The sequence below is a fragment of the Artemia franciscana genome, chromosome 4 (assembly GCF_032884065.1).
Source record: "Artemia franciscana chromosome 4, ASM3288406v1, whole genome shotgun sequence".
Classification (NCBI taxonomy): domain Eukaryota; kingdom Metazoa; phylum Arthropoda; class Branchiopoda; order Anostraca; family Artemiidae; genus Artemia; species Artemia franciscana.
Genome location: NC_088866.1, coordinates 2,105,456 through 2,124,036, shown reverse-complemented (window position 1 = coordinate 2,124,036; position 18,581 = coordinate 2,105,456). Strand labels below are relative to the sequence as shown.

The 18,581-nt window shown below is 36.9% G+C and overlaps 2 protein-coding genes across 6 annotated transcripts in view; one reads left to right on the top strand and one right to left on the bottom strand.

Moving 5' to 3' along the window:
* Positions 1 to 4,499, bottom strand: part of LOC136025849 (hepatocyte growth factor-regulated tyrosine kinase substrate-like) — an 89,859-nt gene extending 85,360 nt beyond the window's left edge. For both annotated transcript variants that reach the window (XM_065701872.1, XM_065701873.1), the window contains exon 1: positions 4,345 to 4,499. In XM_065701872.1, the coding sequence (XP_065557944.1) occupies positions 4,345 to 4,378 (34 nt within the window). In that variant the 5' untranslated portion in view covers positions 4,379 to 4,499. The remainder of the gene's footprint in view (positions 1 to 4,344) is intronic.
* Positions 4,500 to 11,223: 6,724 nt separating this feature from the next.
* LOC136025847 (mitochondrial DNA helicase-like) overlaps positions 11,224 to 18,581 on the top strand; it is a 75,978-nt gene continuing 68,620 nt past the window's right edge. For 2 of the 4 annotated variants that reach the window (XM_065701869.1, XM_065701865.1), the window contains exons 1-2: positions 12,262 to 12,357; positions 16,410 to 16,633. In XM_065701869.1, the coding sequence (XP_065557941.1) occupies positions 16,412 to 16,633 (222 nt within the window). In that variant the 5' untranslated portion in view covers positions 12,262 to 12,357; positions 16,410 to 16,411. Of the gene's footprint in view, positions 11,344 to 12,250; positions 12,358 to 16,409; positions 16,634 to 18,581 lie in introns of those variants that run through there. The other 2 variants (XM_065701868.1, XM_065701866.1) reach the window with 2 other exon arrangements.

Sequence of the window (18,581 nt, the reverse complement as noted above, 5' to 3'; positions counted from 1 at the left end):
GATTGACAATACCCTATGTAGGAGTCTGCAACATTCCTTGTCACTACAAAAATGGGCCTACACAGCAACTCACCTTTTATGTGGTTGAGTCAAACACCACACCTATAATTGGGTTTAAAGCAAGCAAAGACATGAACCTGATCAAGCTTGTTCTGAACATTGAAGAATCACCAGTCAGCAAATATAGTGATGTTTTCAAGGGTATAGGCAAACTCGAAACAGAGTGTGAAATATACTTAAAAGACAATGCAACACCCACAGTACATCCAGCTAGGAAAATACCGCTAGCCCTAAAGCAGAAGCTCAAGACCGAGTTGGAACGCCTAGAAAGTCTTGATATCATCAAAAAGGTCAGTGAGCCAACAGACTGGGTTAATGCCATGGTCATGGTGGAGAAAAAAGATGGTGGTGTGAGACTATGCATCGATCCTGTTGACCTGAACAAGGCAATAAAACGCCCCTACTATCCGGTCCCATCTTTCGACGATGCTGTTGCTGAACTGGATGGAGCAGCAGTATTCAGCAGGCTTGATGCCCGCTCAGGCTACTGGATACTCCCACTTTCCACACGATCCTCCTACTATACAACCTTCAGCACTATCTACAGCTGATACAGATGGAAGAGATACCCCTTCAGCCTAGTGTCTGTGCAAAACGAGTTCCAGAGAAAAATGGAAGAGGCGTTTGAAGGATTGGAAGGTATCAGAATACTTGTAGATGATATTCTGGTATATGGAAAGAACCACGAGGAGCACGACCAGAGACTATCTGCCGTTCTTAGAAGAGCCAGAGAAAAAGGAATCTGCTTCAACAGTGAAAAATGCAAATTTTCCAAAGACAAAGTCAAGTACTTTGGACATATCATTAGCAGAGACGGGATAAAACCAGACCCAGAAAAGATTAGGGCTATACAAGACATGCCAAGCCCACAGTCTAAAGAAGAGCTACAGACACTATTAGGAATGCTCAACTTCCTATCAAAATACATACCCGACCTATCCTTGAAAAATAAGCCACTGAGAGATCTTACTAAAGCCACCGATTTCAGATGGGAAACCGATCACAAAGCAAGTATGAAAGAGATCAAGAGCTGCATTTCAGAAAATCTAGCTTTCTTCATCCATAAATGCAAAGTGGTCGAACTCAAGGTTGACGCTTCAAAGCATGGACTTGGAGCTGAGCTCTCCTCAAATGGGAAGATTGTAGGATTTGCATCTAGGGCCCTTAGCACAACTGAACAGAACTATTCTCAACTAGAGAAGGAACTGTATGCAATCGTGTTTGGGTGCAAACACTTCCATCACTACATCTATGGAAGAAAAACCATCATGACAACAGATCATCACCCATTAGAGACCATCTTATCACGACCACTCCATACAGCACCAGCACAACTACAGTGAATGATGATTCAGATCCAGCCATATGACATCAAAGTACACTATAGCCTGGGGTCAGATATCCCAGTCCCAGATGCACTCTCTTGACTACACCTGCCAGATGTTGATACCAAAATGCAGAATGACATCAAAGTTTTTGTGCATACAGTGATGAAATCCTTGCCAGTGAGCGACTCCAAACTAGACAAAATATGCCGCAAGACAGAAAAAGACACTCAACTCAAGGCAGTCAAAGAACTCATACTCAAAGGATGGCCTGGTACATGCCAGTCGTGCCCAACAGATGCCATTCGATTCTGGAATATCAAAGACAAACTAGCAATCCACAATGGGTTAGTTTTGAAAGGTCAACAAATCATCATACCCCATCCTCTCAGAACCAACATAATTCATCAGCTACACTCAGCACACCTTGGGATCAACAAAACCAAACAGCACGCCCGGATGATTGTGTACTGTCCAGGGATGAATGCTGACATTGAGTCCTTCGTCCAAAAATGTGAAACATGTGCTAAATTTGCAGCAAATAATCAAAAGGAACCGTTGATTAGCAACCAGCCGCCCTCACTCCCATGGCAACACATTGGCATTGACCTTTTTGACTGGAACAAGACCTGCTATCTCATCACTGCTGACTATTATAGCAGATACTTTGAAATAGACAAATTGTCAAGTCAGACATCAACCGCAATCATCGACAAACTGAAAGCCAACTTTGCACCTTTCAGAATCCCTCAGCTGATAACTTCAGACAACGGCTCACAACTTTTCTCACAAGAGTTCCAAGATTTTGCGCAAGAGTGGGGAATTAGTCTGAAAACCTCCAGCCCCATCTATCCGAGATCAAATGGTCTGGTGGAGAATTCAGTACAAACCTGCAAACAGATACTAACCAAAGTGAAAGAAAGTGGAAACAACCCACATATTGCACTTCTACAATACAGAAACAGCCCAGTTGATGGCCATGCCTCACCTGCTCAACTCCTCATGACCCGCCAGCTATGGTCAGTCCTACCATCAACATACAACCAGCTAAAACCAAGAGTCACCCCCCTTCAGACCTTCCTACAACACAGATCAAAGGAACATGAAAGACAGAAACGCTATCACAATAAGACTGCAAAACTGCTATGTGAACCTCAACTGGAAGACCAAGTTTTTATCCAGAAGAAAACAAACAGCCCCTGGACCAAAGCAAAAATCATATCATGCCATGAGAACCCCAGATCATACATAGTGGAGACAGAAGACAGTTCTAGGCTGCAACAAAATAGAGTCCATATCTCCCGCCATTCCTTTCCTGTAGCCAAGGAAGAGGTCAGAATCCAGCCCACCACACAGGACAAAAGCAATGACATATCCCAGCCCATCTTAACCGAATCACCCCAGCCAATCCACACAGACATCAAAACCTTGCCAAGAAATGTTCTGTTACCAAGAGAAGAAGGTGAACCTTCTGACCCACCCCTTGTCCCACCAACCATCATGCCTACACCTGAAAATGCCGCTCCCGACTGCCCAGCCACAGGGACTAAATCCCCTACCACTACATCAAAGGTGATGCCACACACCCGCAGCAGCTAGGTTAGGCCACCTAAAAGGCTGGATTTGTAGGCAGACCGCCTTTCATGAAAAGAAGGGAGATGCAGCATTATGGACTAACCCGCTTGTTTATGCTTATGTTGTGCCTAACATTGCTTGCTTGTGCTTATATTTTGTATTTGTTCTAGGTGCTTGGGTTTATAAATAAAACTATAAACAGTCAAATGCTACATTTATACCCCAAGACTAGAAATATTTTGGTTTCAAGAGCTCAAATTGTGCTTAAATTTGAATTTACAACAGAAGTGATTGCTATATTTGTAAAGAAAATAAAAAAGACATTGAGTGGTATGTTCACTTTATTTGTAAGTAAAAAAATGAACAATAAAAAATTTACCAATTATAGTATGAAGGTTCATGATTTTCCCCTGGGTATGTAGGCTTGCCAAAACCACACAATCTATTTATTCCTACATGTGCCATTGTTTTTAAAAAATGGCTGTCAGTTTGTTTGTCTGTTAAAAACTAGGGTAATGAAACAATAAGAGAGGTGTTTAAATAGTTATAGCCTACCTCTATTATTCACATCAGTACTTATAAAGCTGGCTACAAGTTCAAGTTTTTTTGATTTTACACAAAAATCAAAAAATTGTAAACATCATACAAGTACTGTGGAGAAAAAGAATCATGCAAGCATTGTCAAAAAAAAAATTACTACAGTAAGAAACTTTATTGTTTGAGATGCTGTCTACCAAATAATCTTATGAAAAAACAACCAAAAATGACAAACCATATGACTTCTTTAATTGAGAACAGTCCAAGCTGAAATTATTGTTTGAAGCCCACATCAGCATGGAACTGTTGAAAACAGTAATTTGTTGCTAGTTTGTTACTTAGGACTCCTCTACATCTCAAAATCTGTGGTATTAAATTTTTTTAAGCAGCCGAAGAAGTTCTTCTCTGTGATTCTAAGTTCAATTTGCAAGGAAACAGATCCTAAATCAAATTATCCTGCTTCTCTGATCAAGAAGATGATGATGATGAACAAATTAAAGGAAAACCCCCAAAAATTTCCCTAGAAGTCCATGGGAGAGGAAAAATCCCCAAATCCCAAAAAAAAATTTGCCCCTAAAAGACTTAAAAAATTCCTATTTTAGGGGGGAAATCCCCATAGTGGAAACACTGAGTGGTATGTTCACTTTAAATGAAAGCCAGTAATACTGTTTACACCAATTTTACCAAATGGGCCTGGTTGTCAACCCTAAGCGCTGAAGAGCAGGAAAACTGATAATTGAGTAGTCTAGGCCTGGCCTGAGTGCATCTTTGTTTAGAGCTTTGTATACAGCCTAATTATTTCAATAATAACCAATTTTCTTAATTAAAAGAATATCAAAAAACTTACCTAGGAGTCTTTCAAAGCTCATTGTTTTAAACATCTTAGTAATTTCAGTAAATTCACTAGTTAAATTAGGCTAGTTTAATAATCTGACCAGAATTAAACAAATATTCCTTTCTTCCAATATTTCATGGGAAATCCAATTGACCATCCAAAAACGATTCCGGTTCCGTTATTTTTGGCGCTTTAAGCCGCGTCTACGTTCGGCATTTCCGGAAAATCTGGGCGGAAATCTGGGATGCATGTAGAAATCTACACTGGTAAAAATCACAACGAATTCAAAAAAATAAAGTGAAGCCGTGTAATACAATTATGAAGGCTTTGGCCTAAAATCATAATTTAACAAGCATAGATCAGCATTTCCTGTTTCTTAGCTAAATCTGAGACTCTCATATGTATGTAAATGTGTATGTCTATTTAACAAAAAAAGCTCTGTACAGCCACATTTACAGAAAAAAAACAAAAGAAAAAAAACAACATACAAAAGTAATTAAAAGAATCAATTAACCAATTGAAATAACATACAATACCAATTAAAATATAAAAAAAATAACTTTATCGTCAAAGAATACCCAACCATGGGGTTGTTCCCATTTGAATAAACCATGCCAGATTTCTAATGCTCACAAAACACCCATTCTTCGGCATTTTGTGCACCCATATTTTTTACCATCACCCATTCTAAAAATCCATTTTTAGAATAGAACAGAATATGATTTATTGGCTAGAATAGCACATAAGCTAGCATAAGCACGTCAGAACAATTACAATTACAATGATAAAATAAATGTTAAGGGATAAACATAGTTAAAAAGTTAAATCAATTATTAAAATGCGAAACAAAGTAGAGAACGAAAGAGTTTTTGTACCTCATTGTCAACATTTGGGGACAAAAGTCAAGTTGAGTATTTGGACCTCTACGAGCATTAACTCTTGTATTGGGAAGGATTGGGGGGTTTTCTTTGAAGGGGGGAAGAAGACGTCGATGATAGTCAGAACTATGGCACTTGTGCCCAAAGTTCATGGTAAGGAAGTGGCGTCGTGATTCCAATGTAGTGAGTTCAAGTCTAGCCAAAGCTTCATCATATGTAGTATAGGACGTCCCCAGTATAATTTTTACAGCTCTTTTTTGAATGCTTTCAATTTTAGAACATTGGGATTTGGTCAACCCAGGGTGCCAGACAGGGCAAGCATATTCAAGACAAGGTATTATATAAGAACAATAAATTATTTTAAGGTTCTGGATTGATATGGAGAACCGTTTAAGAAGGGAGAAAGATCTAAGGAGAAAACCACCTGTTTTAAATAAGTGAAAAGAGTGAGATTTCCATTTAAGGTCATTGTCCAAGTGCATACCAGGTAGCTTAACCATGTTTAAATTTGGAATGCAAAGGTAATTATTGATTGGGGGTATATTTTTTTCAAGAGGAGAATAGCATTAGACTGTTTTTCGGTATGCTCAGATTGAGTTTAACATTGTCAAGATCGTTCTTTAAGCTGTTAATGAGTGAATCAGGTTTAATGCCCAAAGTGTTTGAGGTTTGACAAAGGTTAAATAATGTCAAATCATCCGAAAATTTAAAAGTGCTGTCAAAGTTTGATAAAACATTGTTAAAAACAATTAAGAATGCTAAAGGACCCAATTTAGTCCCATGGGGTGCTCCACAGGAAATCGAGGTAAAACCTGATGAATCTCCGTTAGGGAGTAGACTACACATTGCTCACGACCAGATAAAAACTAGCTACCATACGTAAAACAAAATATCTGACACCTAAAGCCCTTGCATTATCAATAACTGTCTGATGATCCAAGTTGTCAAAGGCTTTACTAATGTCAGCAAAAAGAGCCTCAACATAGGAACTACTTAGCTCAAGATGTTTGAAAACAGTGTCAAGTATATAGCATAAACAATGGGTGGTGCTATGATTCGGCCTAAAGCCAAACTGATTTGGGTTAATTTTATCTTGAATATCGTCAAAGAGGAAATTGTAAATAAAACTTTCAAAAATTTTAGAGAAAATATTGTTTTTGACTGTGGGCTTAAGTCAGAGGGAACTTTTGGGGTCTTGTTTTTCGGTATAGGTGATATAATAGCTCGTTTAAAACACACTGGAAAAGTACCATCTACAAAACATTGGTTAAAAATTGCAGTTAGAGGTACGCTTAAATAATGGGCACATTTCACAATCAATTTGGCAGAGATATCACCTGGGTATACTGACTTATTTGTATCAAGATTTTCGAGTTTAAGCTGGGTCTGATGTATTTCAATCAAAGGAATGTCACTCACTGCACTGTTAGCCGGCATATTTTGAAGTGGCGGGTGAGTTTTACAAGTTGAAGTAAAATAATCATTTATGATGTCTGTACTCACTGGGTTGCCATTACTATCCAGTAAGAGAAACTTACAAGAGACCTATCCCATAAGATCTTGGATACATTTGTGGAAATTCTTAGGGTTAGAATACAGTAACTTATTGAGCACGTGAGCATCATGCTCTTTTCTTGCTTTACGGATTTCCCTAATAATAATGTTTCGAAGTTTTCGAGATTCCTGGAAAAATCCTTCCTTAAAGAGTCTTTCATGTTCATTTATTAAGCACAAAATTTTTTTTTTATTTATCCATGGTTTACAATTGGATTTGCAATTGACTTTTTTCACTGGAAAGGCGTCACAGTACAACTGGAAAAGTTTTGCTGAAAACTTAGATGCCATTTCATCACCATTGGTAAGACATAGGATATTGGCCCAGGATTTGGAGCTAAGTTTCACTTTGAAATGGGCAATTTTCTCGTCAGTAATGGGTCTATATGAATAACTAATCAATGGTTTAGGGGGAAAGGATGATAAAGGGGTCCAAAAGATGCATAGATTGTCACTTGCCCCTAATAGAGGGGCTATTTTTGGGGTACAGTAGTAATCTTCAATGTTGGTAAAAGTCAAGTCTAGGATTTTATCACTGCGTGTAGGTGACTTGACTACCTGGTCATGACTAAAAGCCACTTTTGGTCTAGCTCATTAAAATCACCACGTAATGTAATTGCAGCATAGGGGTACTTGCGGCGAATTCTGTCAGTATAAAGTTTCAGATATGCCGTCAACTCCTTCTTAAAACCACTACGAGGAGGGTAATAAATAATACAAAAAATCATGCAAGATACGTCTTTTGGGAGGTTTTTGGGTCTGGTCCAGAGCCTTAAAACTTCAGTTTTGGAATTGTTCTCTATTTCAGAAAATAAAAGAATCCGATTTCGGAGGGTACACTTACAAAAAAAGAAACTCCTCCACCATGAGATAGAGGAATGCCATCTTTGTCCAATCTGGGTTTAAAATGGGAGTCATAATTAGGAATCAAGCCAGAATCTTCTGTAGCAGACCATGTTTCAGTAAGGCAAGCAATATCAATCTGGTTTTTACCAGGAATAATTTGTAGTTCCTCCATTTTATTTACTAGTGACCTTACATTCGCAAGAAGGATTCTAGGACATGAGTAGGAGTGACGTATCGTACCAGGGTTATTGACAAACACTTTCCTAGCCGTGGTTTCTTTCCCTTTGTCAGCAATAGAGCTTCTGCTCATGGTCTTAGGCTCAATTAGTTTTTTGGTCCTCTTGAGAGAGGTTCACTAATACTACCAGCTGTTCTAAACCGTTTGGGTACATCATTGCGAAAGAATGTTTGTAGGCTTTTTCTTTTCACATAAGACATTTGCACAATCTGTCTTTTCAGAGCAATGTCTGATTCTGGTACCTGAATTAGAAGGGGCTGGTATCTTGAAACAGAGTTCTGAGTGGTTGGTTTATTCTCCCCCAGCCTGGTTATCTTTAATATTGTTGGCACTGGAAGTTACAGCTGGTTTTGAATTATTTGCTTCACTTGAGTTACATCATCAACTCCTTCTTGTTCCGGTAAATTTTTTACAATAATATTCATTTTTCTCCGTTGTGCTTCATGATGGCAGAAGGTCTCTTCCCTCACAATTTCTCGTATCTCATGAGTCTGCAGGGAAGTCTGGGTGTATTTTTCTTCAATTTTCTGCAACCGAGAGTTAAGGTCCAGAAATGCACCATCTACATATTTATGCATTTCTTCATAGCTAGGCTTCTGGGCAAGCTCAGTTCGTAACAGATCTATTTCAGATGAAATCTGTTGGACTGAAATATCAATTCTTGTAATCAAATCATACAGCACCTGGGATTCAGCAGAGAGTTTGGGTATCTGTCTACCAGGTGAAGTAGATGGGGGTTTGGGTCCTTTCTCGAATCAACTGGGTTCCCATCCACTGTCTGCTGTAATGGGGTACTATTTGAGGGATTTTTGCCCCTGTTTGTAGCACTGAAGGCTGGACTGTAAGAATTTGCTGCTTGCCTGATTCTGGTTGTTCGGGTCATTTGTATAATTTACTTCGTGAGAGTTTAACAAGAAAAAGGACAATATAATGAGTATAGTAAACTAGCCTTTGATTCTTGGTTTTATAAAATGGGCAAGACAATACTTTCCTCTATCAGAGTAAAACAATGCTGTTTGTAGATATATCTGATCAAAATAATCTTGACTTCTTCTACTAGGCCATGACAATATCAATAAGAGAGTTCACAGTTCCCAAGGGAATTTTTACTCAAGTTTCAAAATAAACCGCTTATTTATAATTCTTTTGGTCACTGAATTAATTATTATGAATATATTGGCTATGGGTCAGGTAGTGACGATAATCTTTTACCAAATATTTGTAACAGGTTCAATCCGAAAATAGGTCCTCATACCTTGAACTCTGAATCAATACTGTTTTCTAATCCCTTAACTCCCCTTTTCCCTCCCCGGAAAATATGATACATTTCACTTACATTCTCCATGCATTAGACAACTGTAAGGACAATTTTTTTGTTCTAACCCTTTCCTAAATATCTCCTTCTTTCCCCAAGCAGCAGAATATTACCTATACAAAAAATCACCCAATTAATACCATCCCTTGACAAACTAGCTACAAAATAATCATCAATATTCGTACTTGGTAAAAATTCCTAATAGGTAATGAGCTCTTAATTTGTGAAAACTATCAGAAAACATAACTTCCTAAGTTAGAACTACGTTAGTTACCCCCCAGGAGAAAGCTTTGCTTCTTGATGATTGCCCCAATGAAGGCACAATGGTGCCCAGTGAGTTTGAGGTGCATAGTGAAATCAGAAAAGTAAAGACAAACGTCTCTCCTTTCCCAGGCGAAATCCCTGCAAAGCTTATGCGTGAATTTGCTTTGTTCTTAGCCCTACCAATCTCGGTTCTTATAAACCAGTGCTTTGCATCTGGGACCTTCCCTGGATCGTAGAAAAAGGCCCACATCCGTGCAACTCCCAAAGTGAACCCACCCAATTCGTATGATGATTTAAAACCAATCTCCCTAACGCCATGCCTAGCAAAAGTGACAGAATCGTTCATCTTGCGGCGGCTACTAGAGCAAGTAAGACAGACTATCAGCAAATACTAATATGGTGGACTAATATGGTGGAGTCAGAATGTACGATCAGATCCTGAAATAGCTTGAAAAGCAAGGCTGTTTTGTCAATTTATTAGCCATCAACTTTCACAAGGCTTTTGATATCCTATTACAACTAGTGGCCTACCAAAACCTAAAACGAATGGGTGCTAAACGCCAAACACTAGCCATTGTGCTCGATTTTCTGTCTGAAAGGTAGCAAAAATTATTTGCTTTACACAAAGAGGACTTTGACTCAGAGTGGAGTAAAATAACCTGTAGTGCTTCACAAGGGACGAAACTGGCGGGAATATCATTTTTTGCCATCATCAACTACTTGCCGGTAGAACATACCGACAAATACAAATTTGTCGACGATTTGTCGCTGCTGGTCCCCTATCTTCTTCATGACAATGTCCCCACCAAACAATTCTCCGAAATCACTTTCGATCTACTAAGTTCACAGTGCTGTGATATGAAAATGACTATCAACTCTGTTAAGTCAAAAATATTTGTACTGAACCCACTAAAGAGAGACTTCGTCCCCCTGAAGTTCTTTTTCTTGTTGTGAGTGAGGTGAAAATACTAGGTGTTATTTTCTCACATGATTGCACCTTTACTACCCATATTATAGCGTGACCCGTAAAGCAAACGCATCTCTGCAAACCCTTTCAAAAACGCGTCCCTTCGGGTGCAACGCCTACAGTTTTCTGCGGGCATACCTGTGCTATGTACGCCCTATACTTGAATTTGCCTGCCCCGTCTGGGGCCCGCCAGTATTGATAACCTCCTATTTATTGCAGGAGCTGGAGTCAGTCCAAAAACGGGCAACCAAGATCATTGAAGCTACTTAAGCTAGCCTTTTAAGCTACAATTGTTGTTTAAATAAACCTTTCTCTCTCTCCCTCTCTCTCTCTCACTTTCTCTTTCTCTCTCTCTCTCTCTCTCTCTCTCTCTCTCTCTCTCTCTCTCTCTCTCTCTCTCTCTCTCTCTCTCTCTCTCTCTCTCTCTCTCTCTCTCCATTGCAACTTTTATAGCTAATTGTCGCAAAGAATTTGAAGTTTTTGCAGCAACTATTCAATGGCGTCCACAAAATTGGTCAGTGTTTTTTTTTTCAATCGGCTAAAGACTTGCATTTCTATGTCAATGGGTCAAGTACACCCCAGTAGACAAAAAAAACTCGTAAAATATGCTGGTTTGCCTGAAAAGGGGGTTTAAAAAGGGAAATATTTTCCTTCTGAACAACACAAAACATTTTTGGACATCGGAAGGCTATTCTTCCGATTGGGGCCAAGAACGCTAACTGAAAGCGTTCTTTATAAGCTGAAAAATACCATACAGCACTTCATTCGATTATTGCACAAACTGCAAAATAAGGCTTTGTCAACTTCTAATGTTGCTAACATGTTTACAGACCTGATCGGTTGTTTTTTCAAGTCATAACAGGACTTTGGTATATATATAACATAACAAAAATATGCCCTAAAGAAAAAGAACGAAAATCACAAGCTTAGATTGCTATATTTTTTTAAGGTAATGCTTTGTCAACTTCTAACTTTGCTAACATGTTTACAAACCTGATTGGCTGTTTTTTTTAAAGTCATAACAGGACTTTAACATTTATACTCTGCTAATATTTTTACAAACCTGATCAGTCATCATTTTAGAGTGGTAGCAGGATAACCGTTGACTTCAATAATATGGCCGTAAAAATGCTTCTTAAAAGAGAAAGCTGCTTAGGCTCTGAAAAAATGTAGCCATAGCCTCAAATCCTAATTTAAATATAGGGCAAGAACAGCCTTTGTCCGTGACTGTGCTTTATTTTATTTGTAGAACTCAAAACTGAAAACTAACAAAAACTCCAACTCAAAACCAAGTCTATAATTTTTTGGTTGGTATGCATATTTTTATCATAATACCCTGAACCACATACATCTTTAGTCTTAGCTTAACATTTCAACATTTCTAAACATTTTACTACTTGAGGGTAGTACAAAGTGAGGTGGGGTGAAAGGACTATGTGGTGGTCCATATAGGCCTTGTACAATTTCTGGAACTGGGAAGCCTGAATCCAGATATTGTCTCCCTTTGGGTAGTATGTAATCAATTATTTGGCCCCTAATAGTTGTTTTGATAGTCAAGAGCATATGGATTATGATTACAGGATGCTTAATAATCCCATGCTCATCATCAATGAACTAATGACTAACCAATAACTGTGATCGATCTTTGACTACCAAAAAGGCCAAATTCCTCAAGGAGACAGAGTTAATAAAAGTTATAACCATTCCTTAAGGTAATGTAAAAAAGTAAGGAATGAAGGAGAATGATGGCTTTTTAGTGAAATAGGCCTAGAATCAAATGGCCCCATAGAGACATAAGATATAAATATTTTATGAAAAAATATTTTATGAACTATTTGGATTGCCATCTGTTTTTGCCAAAAGGCAATAAATTTTGAAATTATAATATAGTGTTTAGCACGTGCTAATCTGGGTAATCATAGCTCTAATGCGGTTACAATCAACCTAAGGAGTAGACTTTCAGGTAAATTCTAGTTAATTGACTTCTTGCTATCTTGGAAAGGGTTTAGGTTAGGAAAATGAAACTTTCAGGGACGAATCTACAGACTAAAGTATGTCCCGGGAAGGTATTTTGAAGCAACTACATCCGCTCCTTCTCCCTCTAGAGGGCCCTGACCTTTCATGACCTTTAAAAATGTGTGTGTTATAAAAGTGAAACCTTGTAAAATAGATCTTCGGTAAAATTCTAGTTAATTGATTTCTTGCTATCTTGGAAAGGGTTTAGGTTAGGAAAATGAAACTTTCAGGGATAAATCTACAGGCTAAAGTATGTCCTGGGAAGGTGTTTTAAAGTACCCACCTCTACTCCTTCTCCCTCTAGAGGGCCCTGAAATTTGCCTAAATGACAGGTCTATACCTATTGAAATTTTGACAAAACAACATTTTACCTTAATTTTCAGTTACCAGTTGCTTTTTCTCTGCCTTTAGTTCTGAAAATGCAATTCCTGTTATCTGAGTAGAATTTTGAGCTATATCAATGTTTTTTTTTTCAAAATTTAGGAAATGTATATGCATATCTTTAAAACCTTATAAAATGAAATTGAGTAAAGTTATGATGCTGAAAACAATTTTGTTGTGCTTTAATTAAGCAGAAGATCTATTTTGCAACCATTTCACTTTTATAACACATATTTTTAAAGGTCATCAAAGGTCAAGGCCCTCTAGAGGGAGAAGGAGTAGAGGTAGTTGCTTTAAAATACCTTCCTGGGACATACTTTAGTCTGTAGATTTATCCCTGAAAATTTCATTTTCCTAACCTAAACCCTTTCCAAGATAGCAAGAAGTCAATTAACTAGAATTTTACCAACAGTTTTTACTGCTTATGATGAACACTGTATAAGTGTTTGAAATATCCATTTAAATAATTTTATATCTATTCGCTGTCAATAAAAAGGTTTCATCCCTATTTTGAACTGTTTTACTTTCATCATGGAGAGGCAGTGTGGTCTTTAAAGTTATTTAAGCCCCTTTTTTGGACTCTTAAAAATGATAATTTCTTAAAGGGCCATAATAATTTTGTGCATAGCTTTGGGTATAATAAAATGCTAAACCACTGGTTTCAAACTTACTGTTTCATTATAAATCCATTTTGTGGTAGTTATTTGGGCAAATATTTAGCAGGTCATAAAATTGATTTACCAATAAAGCAAACATACCTGTTTATAAAGTTTACAAATATAAAAATTGTTCCCATTGCAAATCCAAATTTAAGCACTTTTGAGCTCTTAAAAATAATTTTTTTTTTAAATTAAAGTATGAATTATTGGTTGTTTTTGAGAAAATAATAGTACATTTTCTTAGTGTTGTTTTCTTTTCTTGGTTGTTTTTTGACAAAATGAAAGCCTAGTGTGTTTTCTCAGTGCTAAAACTATTTATAGTTAGGCTAAAAGTGCTTAAATTTGAATTTGCAATAGAAGTAATTATTCTATCCATAAAGAAATAAAAAAAGGCATCAAGTATGAACTGATGCCTTTTGAACTGAATTGGGCACTGCTCAACATAGAGAGGGAATTCTGCCCACTCCATCTTTACCTGTCTATGACAAGTATTTGCTCTTTGCCCTGTTGAATGTTTGCCATTGTCAAGAACTTAGACAGGCTGTTGGACCAATGTTTCTTTGATCAGCTGCAAGGTTGCTTCTGACCAGTTTTGATAGGGTCAAAATTGTCTTTGCAGGTAGTTGTGGTGGCATTCAAAGCAGTTGCCTGAACCACCATAAGGTTTCCTCAGCTGCTTGAGTCAAAAACTAAGACTGCTTTGTGAGCTGCAGAAGCTTCTCATTGCTGACAAAGTCAGACCATTGTAGGCCCTCTATCCTCTTCAGGCTCTTTGAATGAAACTACTACTCTTTGCTTTATGGTTGCAGCTGATACTTGTCATTTATCAGCTCTGTAAAACATCACAGATCAGCTAGAGTGTTGAAGATCTATAGTTTCATTGTATGACTAATGTTTGGTTTTCACCAGAGGTGACAATTCAGTCTGCCCATGACAGAAGTTGCTTTGGAAAATCTTGCCTGTAGCTTGGGGAGAAGCAAGCCATTGGAAGAAATTATAGAGTCTGGGTAGGTGAAGTCTTGAACAAGCTTGATGCCAGTGGTGCTATTGATATAACAGGAGAGTTAACAGTAGGAGAAGATGGGTCTATGGCCCAAATTTTATTTTTGTTCTTTATATGCAGTCCTACTTTGGCAGCCTCTTCTTGCAGAATTTAGAGTGCTTCCAGCAGCTGCTCCATGGAGTTGGCCAGTATGGCTTAGTCATCAGCAAAATCAACATCTGTGATGGTACAATCTCCAAATTTGAGCCCAAAGCTGAGATGTGAAGTGGTTTTTGTCATAATGTAATCTATAGTGACATGAAAGAGCTCTGGGGCCACTGTACATCCTTGGTGCACCCCTGTCATGATTTGAAAGAATAGGCTGCACCAACCATTTATTTGTCACGTCTCTCTGTCCCATTGTGCAGTGCCTTGAGAAGTCTGGAATATTTCTCAGGTAGGCCAGTCAACTCTAGAATCTGCCAAAGAGCTTCTTGAGCAACTGAGTCAAATGCAGCATGGAAGTCAACAAAGGCAAGTAGAGGGGGAGGGGTTGAAAAAAAAAACAATGAATATAAATTGAACATTTAATATATAATGCCACTAATTCCTAGAAATCTTAGTAATTACTAATCCAAGATTCTTTTTAATGTGATTTCTTGGTTCTTCAATGTCATAATTATAAAAGAAAAAAAAGCATTAAAGCATGTTTAGTTTTCAGTAAAGCAAAAATCACAATAGCCTTTGGAGGGTTTAAAGGAGGGCAGTAGCCCTACTTTTATGTGTAATATGTTCTGTTCATTTTAAGTTTAACTTGATCATTCACTTTAATTTCTGCTCATTTTAAAGTTTATGCAATAGAACATCCCTATTTGTTATCTTTATATCTGGTGTGATGATTCATTTTAGTTTTTGTTTGTTTTGGGTCTCATTCATTCATTGATAGTAATTTTGTATTGTTTTAAGTTCAAATTAGGACTTAATATCTGCTTATCTTTGGTCTTATTATGGCTTTACTTGTATTGAAAAAAATTCCCCCTTTAAAAAGTGTTTTTTTTATTAATTTTCATTTGTTTTCATTTCCATGGGATTTCTGCTAAAAATTAACATTCTAGATTTATATTTGCCTAAGGTGACCTGACTATTGCTATGATTGTATTTAACTTATTTATTGCATATGTTTTTTTTTATTAGTTTTATGTTTTATAAGCTTTTTTTAAATTTTACCAATGATAAATTTGCCATATAAGTGGTATTGGAAAGTAAAAGACTCAGAGAGGGAAATTTTCCTTTTCCAGAAAATCTAGTGCTCTGCTTATTGGTTAAAAGAGGAGAAAAAACCAGAATTCTGTTTATCAGTATGTTTGGAAAAAATATGTATGTTTGTAATTTTGAAACAATATGAAGGAAAGTTAAGGAGCCATATTGGCTACCTTTATCTTAGAATAGGAACAGAGCCATATCCAGGATTTTATTTGGAAGGAGGGATACAGAAAGCTTAAAAAACATATCAAAAATTTGTTTATATTCGTTTTTGTTATGCCTTTATGAGTCAGACAAACAAATCTAAGGGGAGGGTTAAAACCTCTCTGCCTGAATGAGTTAAAGCAAATTTCTGCCACTTAAACAAAAATATGGCTATTAAAAATCTACTGTCAAGATTTGATGAAGAAAAAAAGGATAATAGTTAATAATCAATAATAAATGCTCATAGGCAACTTATTACCCTTTGAATGGAAAATTTGAGAAACCTTGACCTACATGAAAGCAAAAGAGGCTTAGATGTAGGAATTGTATTCCCATTATACCAAAATATAATTATTCATAAATAAATACTTAGGAAAACATTGGAGCACTAAATGTACATCTACACATGATTTTTTGCTTTTATATGGCTCAAAGCTTCCCTTAAATTTATTGTATTTTCATATTTCAAGTTTGATTTAATATCCATTTCCATTTTATTTATTTTTTAAGAAATGAGACTTCATGTGAAAGATTTATGTCCATTGCAAACTTGGTGCCAGAGGAACCATATACTTTCAAAGAGAAAGACTTTGCAAATGCAAGCCATTGGTAACCAACAAAAGGGCGTTCAAGAAAAAAATTATGGCAGTGAATATGGACCTAGGAAACTTTATGGCCCTCTTCAGGATCCATACATTTTGAAGACTGGTTTTCCTTCTATACTTCAGAGAGTGGTGAGCTTTTTTTTTTCTTAGAAGATCTTGGTACTTGTATTCAAATGAGGGGGATGCTCATGATTATCATGGATTAGGTTTAATGTCTATACACAGAGGTTATCTAGGATATACAGAGGTTTAATGTCTGAAAGGGGTCAGAAAACTGTTTCTGGAATGTGGGGGACAGAACCAAAAACAGTTAGCTTTAAGCAAATTTTGATCTCAGGGTCCCTTTGGACCAAGAAGAGTTTCTTTTATTCACTTGTGATGCATAGAATGCTTTTTTTATTCAAATGTGTCCAAATAACGCGTTTTTGTTGCATATTTGATTGATGTAAGAATCTAATTTAAAATCACCACCTTTAAATTAAAACAGTCAAAAGCATGAGCAACAATGTTTTAATGTCATCTTTCACCTCTCCTCCCAACTTTCTACTAAGATATTAAAAACTTGAACTTGACTTTTATAGTCACACATCATAGCTACCTTTGGTGATGAAATCAAAATTACGTATGAATAATAATCAAATAAAATCAAATTTACATATAAATAATGTATCCCTTGTATATTTGGGTCTGTTAAGCAGTGTTCAACTTTCAGTATAATCTCTGTTAATGTCCAGTGAGAGTAAATATTTAGGATATAATTTATTTGAAATAGAAAAGATTGAAGCTCTAAAAAGCAGTTTTTTTTTCTGTATAATGGATCTGACAAGAGTTATAAAGACACACCATTAAAGATATAAATATATAAAAGTAGCACATAGACAATAGTAGTAATAGTAGATAGTAGACAATAATAAAAATTATGAAATGCTAGACCTTTAAGTCCCAACCAGCAGTGATGATTGCCATCTCAAGGCTCTTCAGCCAGGATGTGCAGGTGGGGCTAGCCATCTTGTGCTATTGGACACCCTTTTTGTTTACCTTCCCCAGATTTCTCCAGGTACCCATTTAGAGCTGGATCAACTCTAAGACTGAGCTTGTATCAAGCCACTGACCCCTGTTCCAAATCAAATGAGCTGCAATACCAGGACTTGAACTGGGGAAAGGCCTTTAAGTTACAAAATTTGCCCATTATTTATTGGCCAGTAAGCATAAATTTTTTGGGTGGGTGGGATGAATTTTATTCTGGGGAGATTATTGGGAAGAAAGTCTCGTGAATTTTTCATGATAAATATTACACTGGAGAATTTTGCCAGAATTCATATACTGGTAAAAAATTCTTCTTAGGTCTTTCTTTCTCTTTAATGATCCTTACATGTGTAGTTGTTAAGGGTAATAGTCTGTGGTAAATTTTTGCCAGGATTGAATTGTCTAAAGGGTATATTTGTGGGGAGGAGGAATTTTTGCATGGAAGTGGACACAGATATCCTGGCATTATTTTAAAAAAACGATCAAAAACTAAATAAGAAAAATAGTTTTTTCAACTGAAAGTAAAAAGAAACATTGAAACTTAAGACGAACAGAAGCTCTTATATATATGAGAAGGTTTTCCCCCTCTTCAACACCTTGCTCTTTACACCTCGCTTTTTAATGTCTGGCTGTGTCTGGCAAGATAACTTTATATAGTAATTCAACTCAACAAGTTGATCATCTCCGCTACCTTGGTTTTTATCTTGATTGTCATCTAGCATGGCATAATGACTTGATTTCATAAAAAATTGCCTTTGGGGTAGGCATACTTCGACGTCTGCAGTACTGTCTTGTTCAAAGAATACTTGTAACTCTATATTATTTGTTGGTTTATCCATATATTTCCTATGGTCGCCCCCTATAGAGCCTATACTGACTTCTTATTCAACTACAGAAGAGTGCAAGTTTTAAAAAACAAAGCTGTTATAACAATGGGTAGGTATGTCCTGGATGTACATGACACCTGTGCTGATTTAGGTCCCTGAGGCTCCTTAATGTTGGTCAGATAAAAGATTACCAAGCTGCAGTATTTGTGTTTCAGTATATGAAA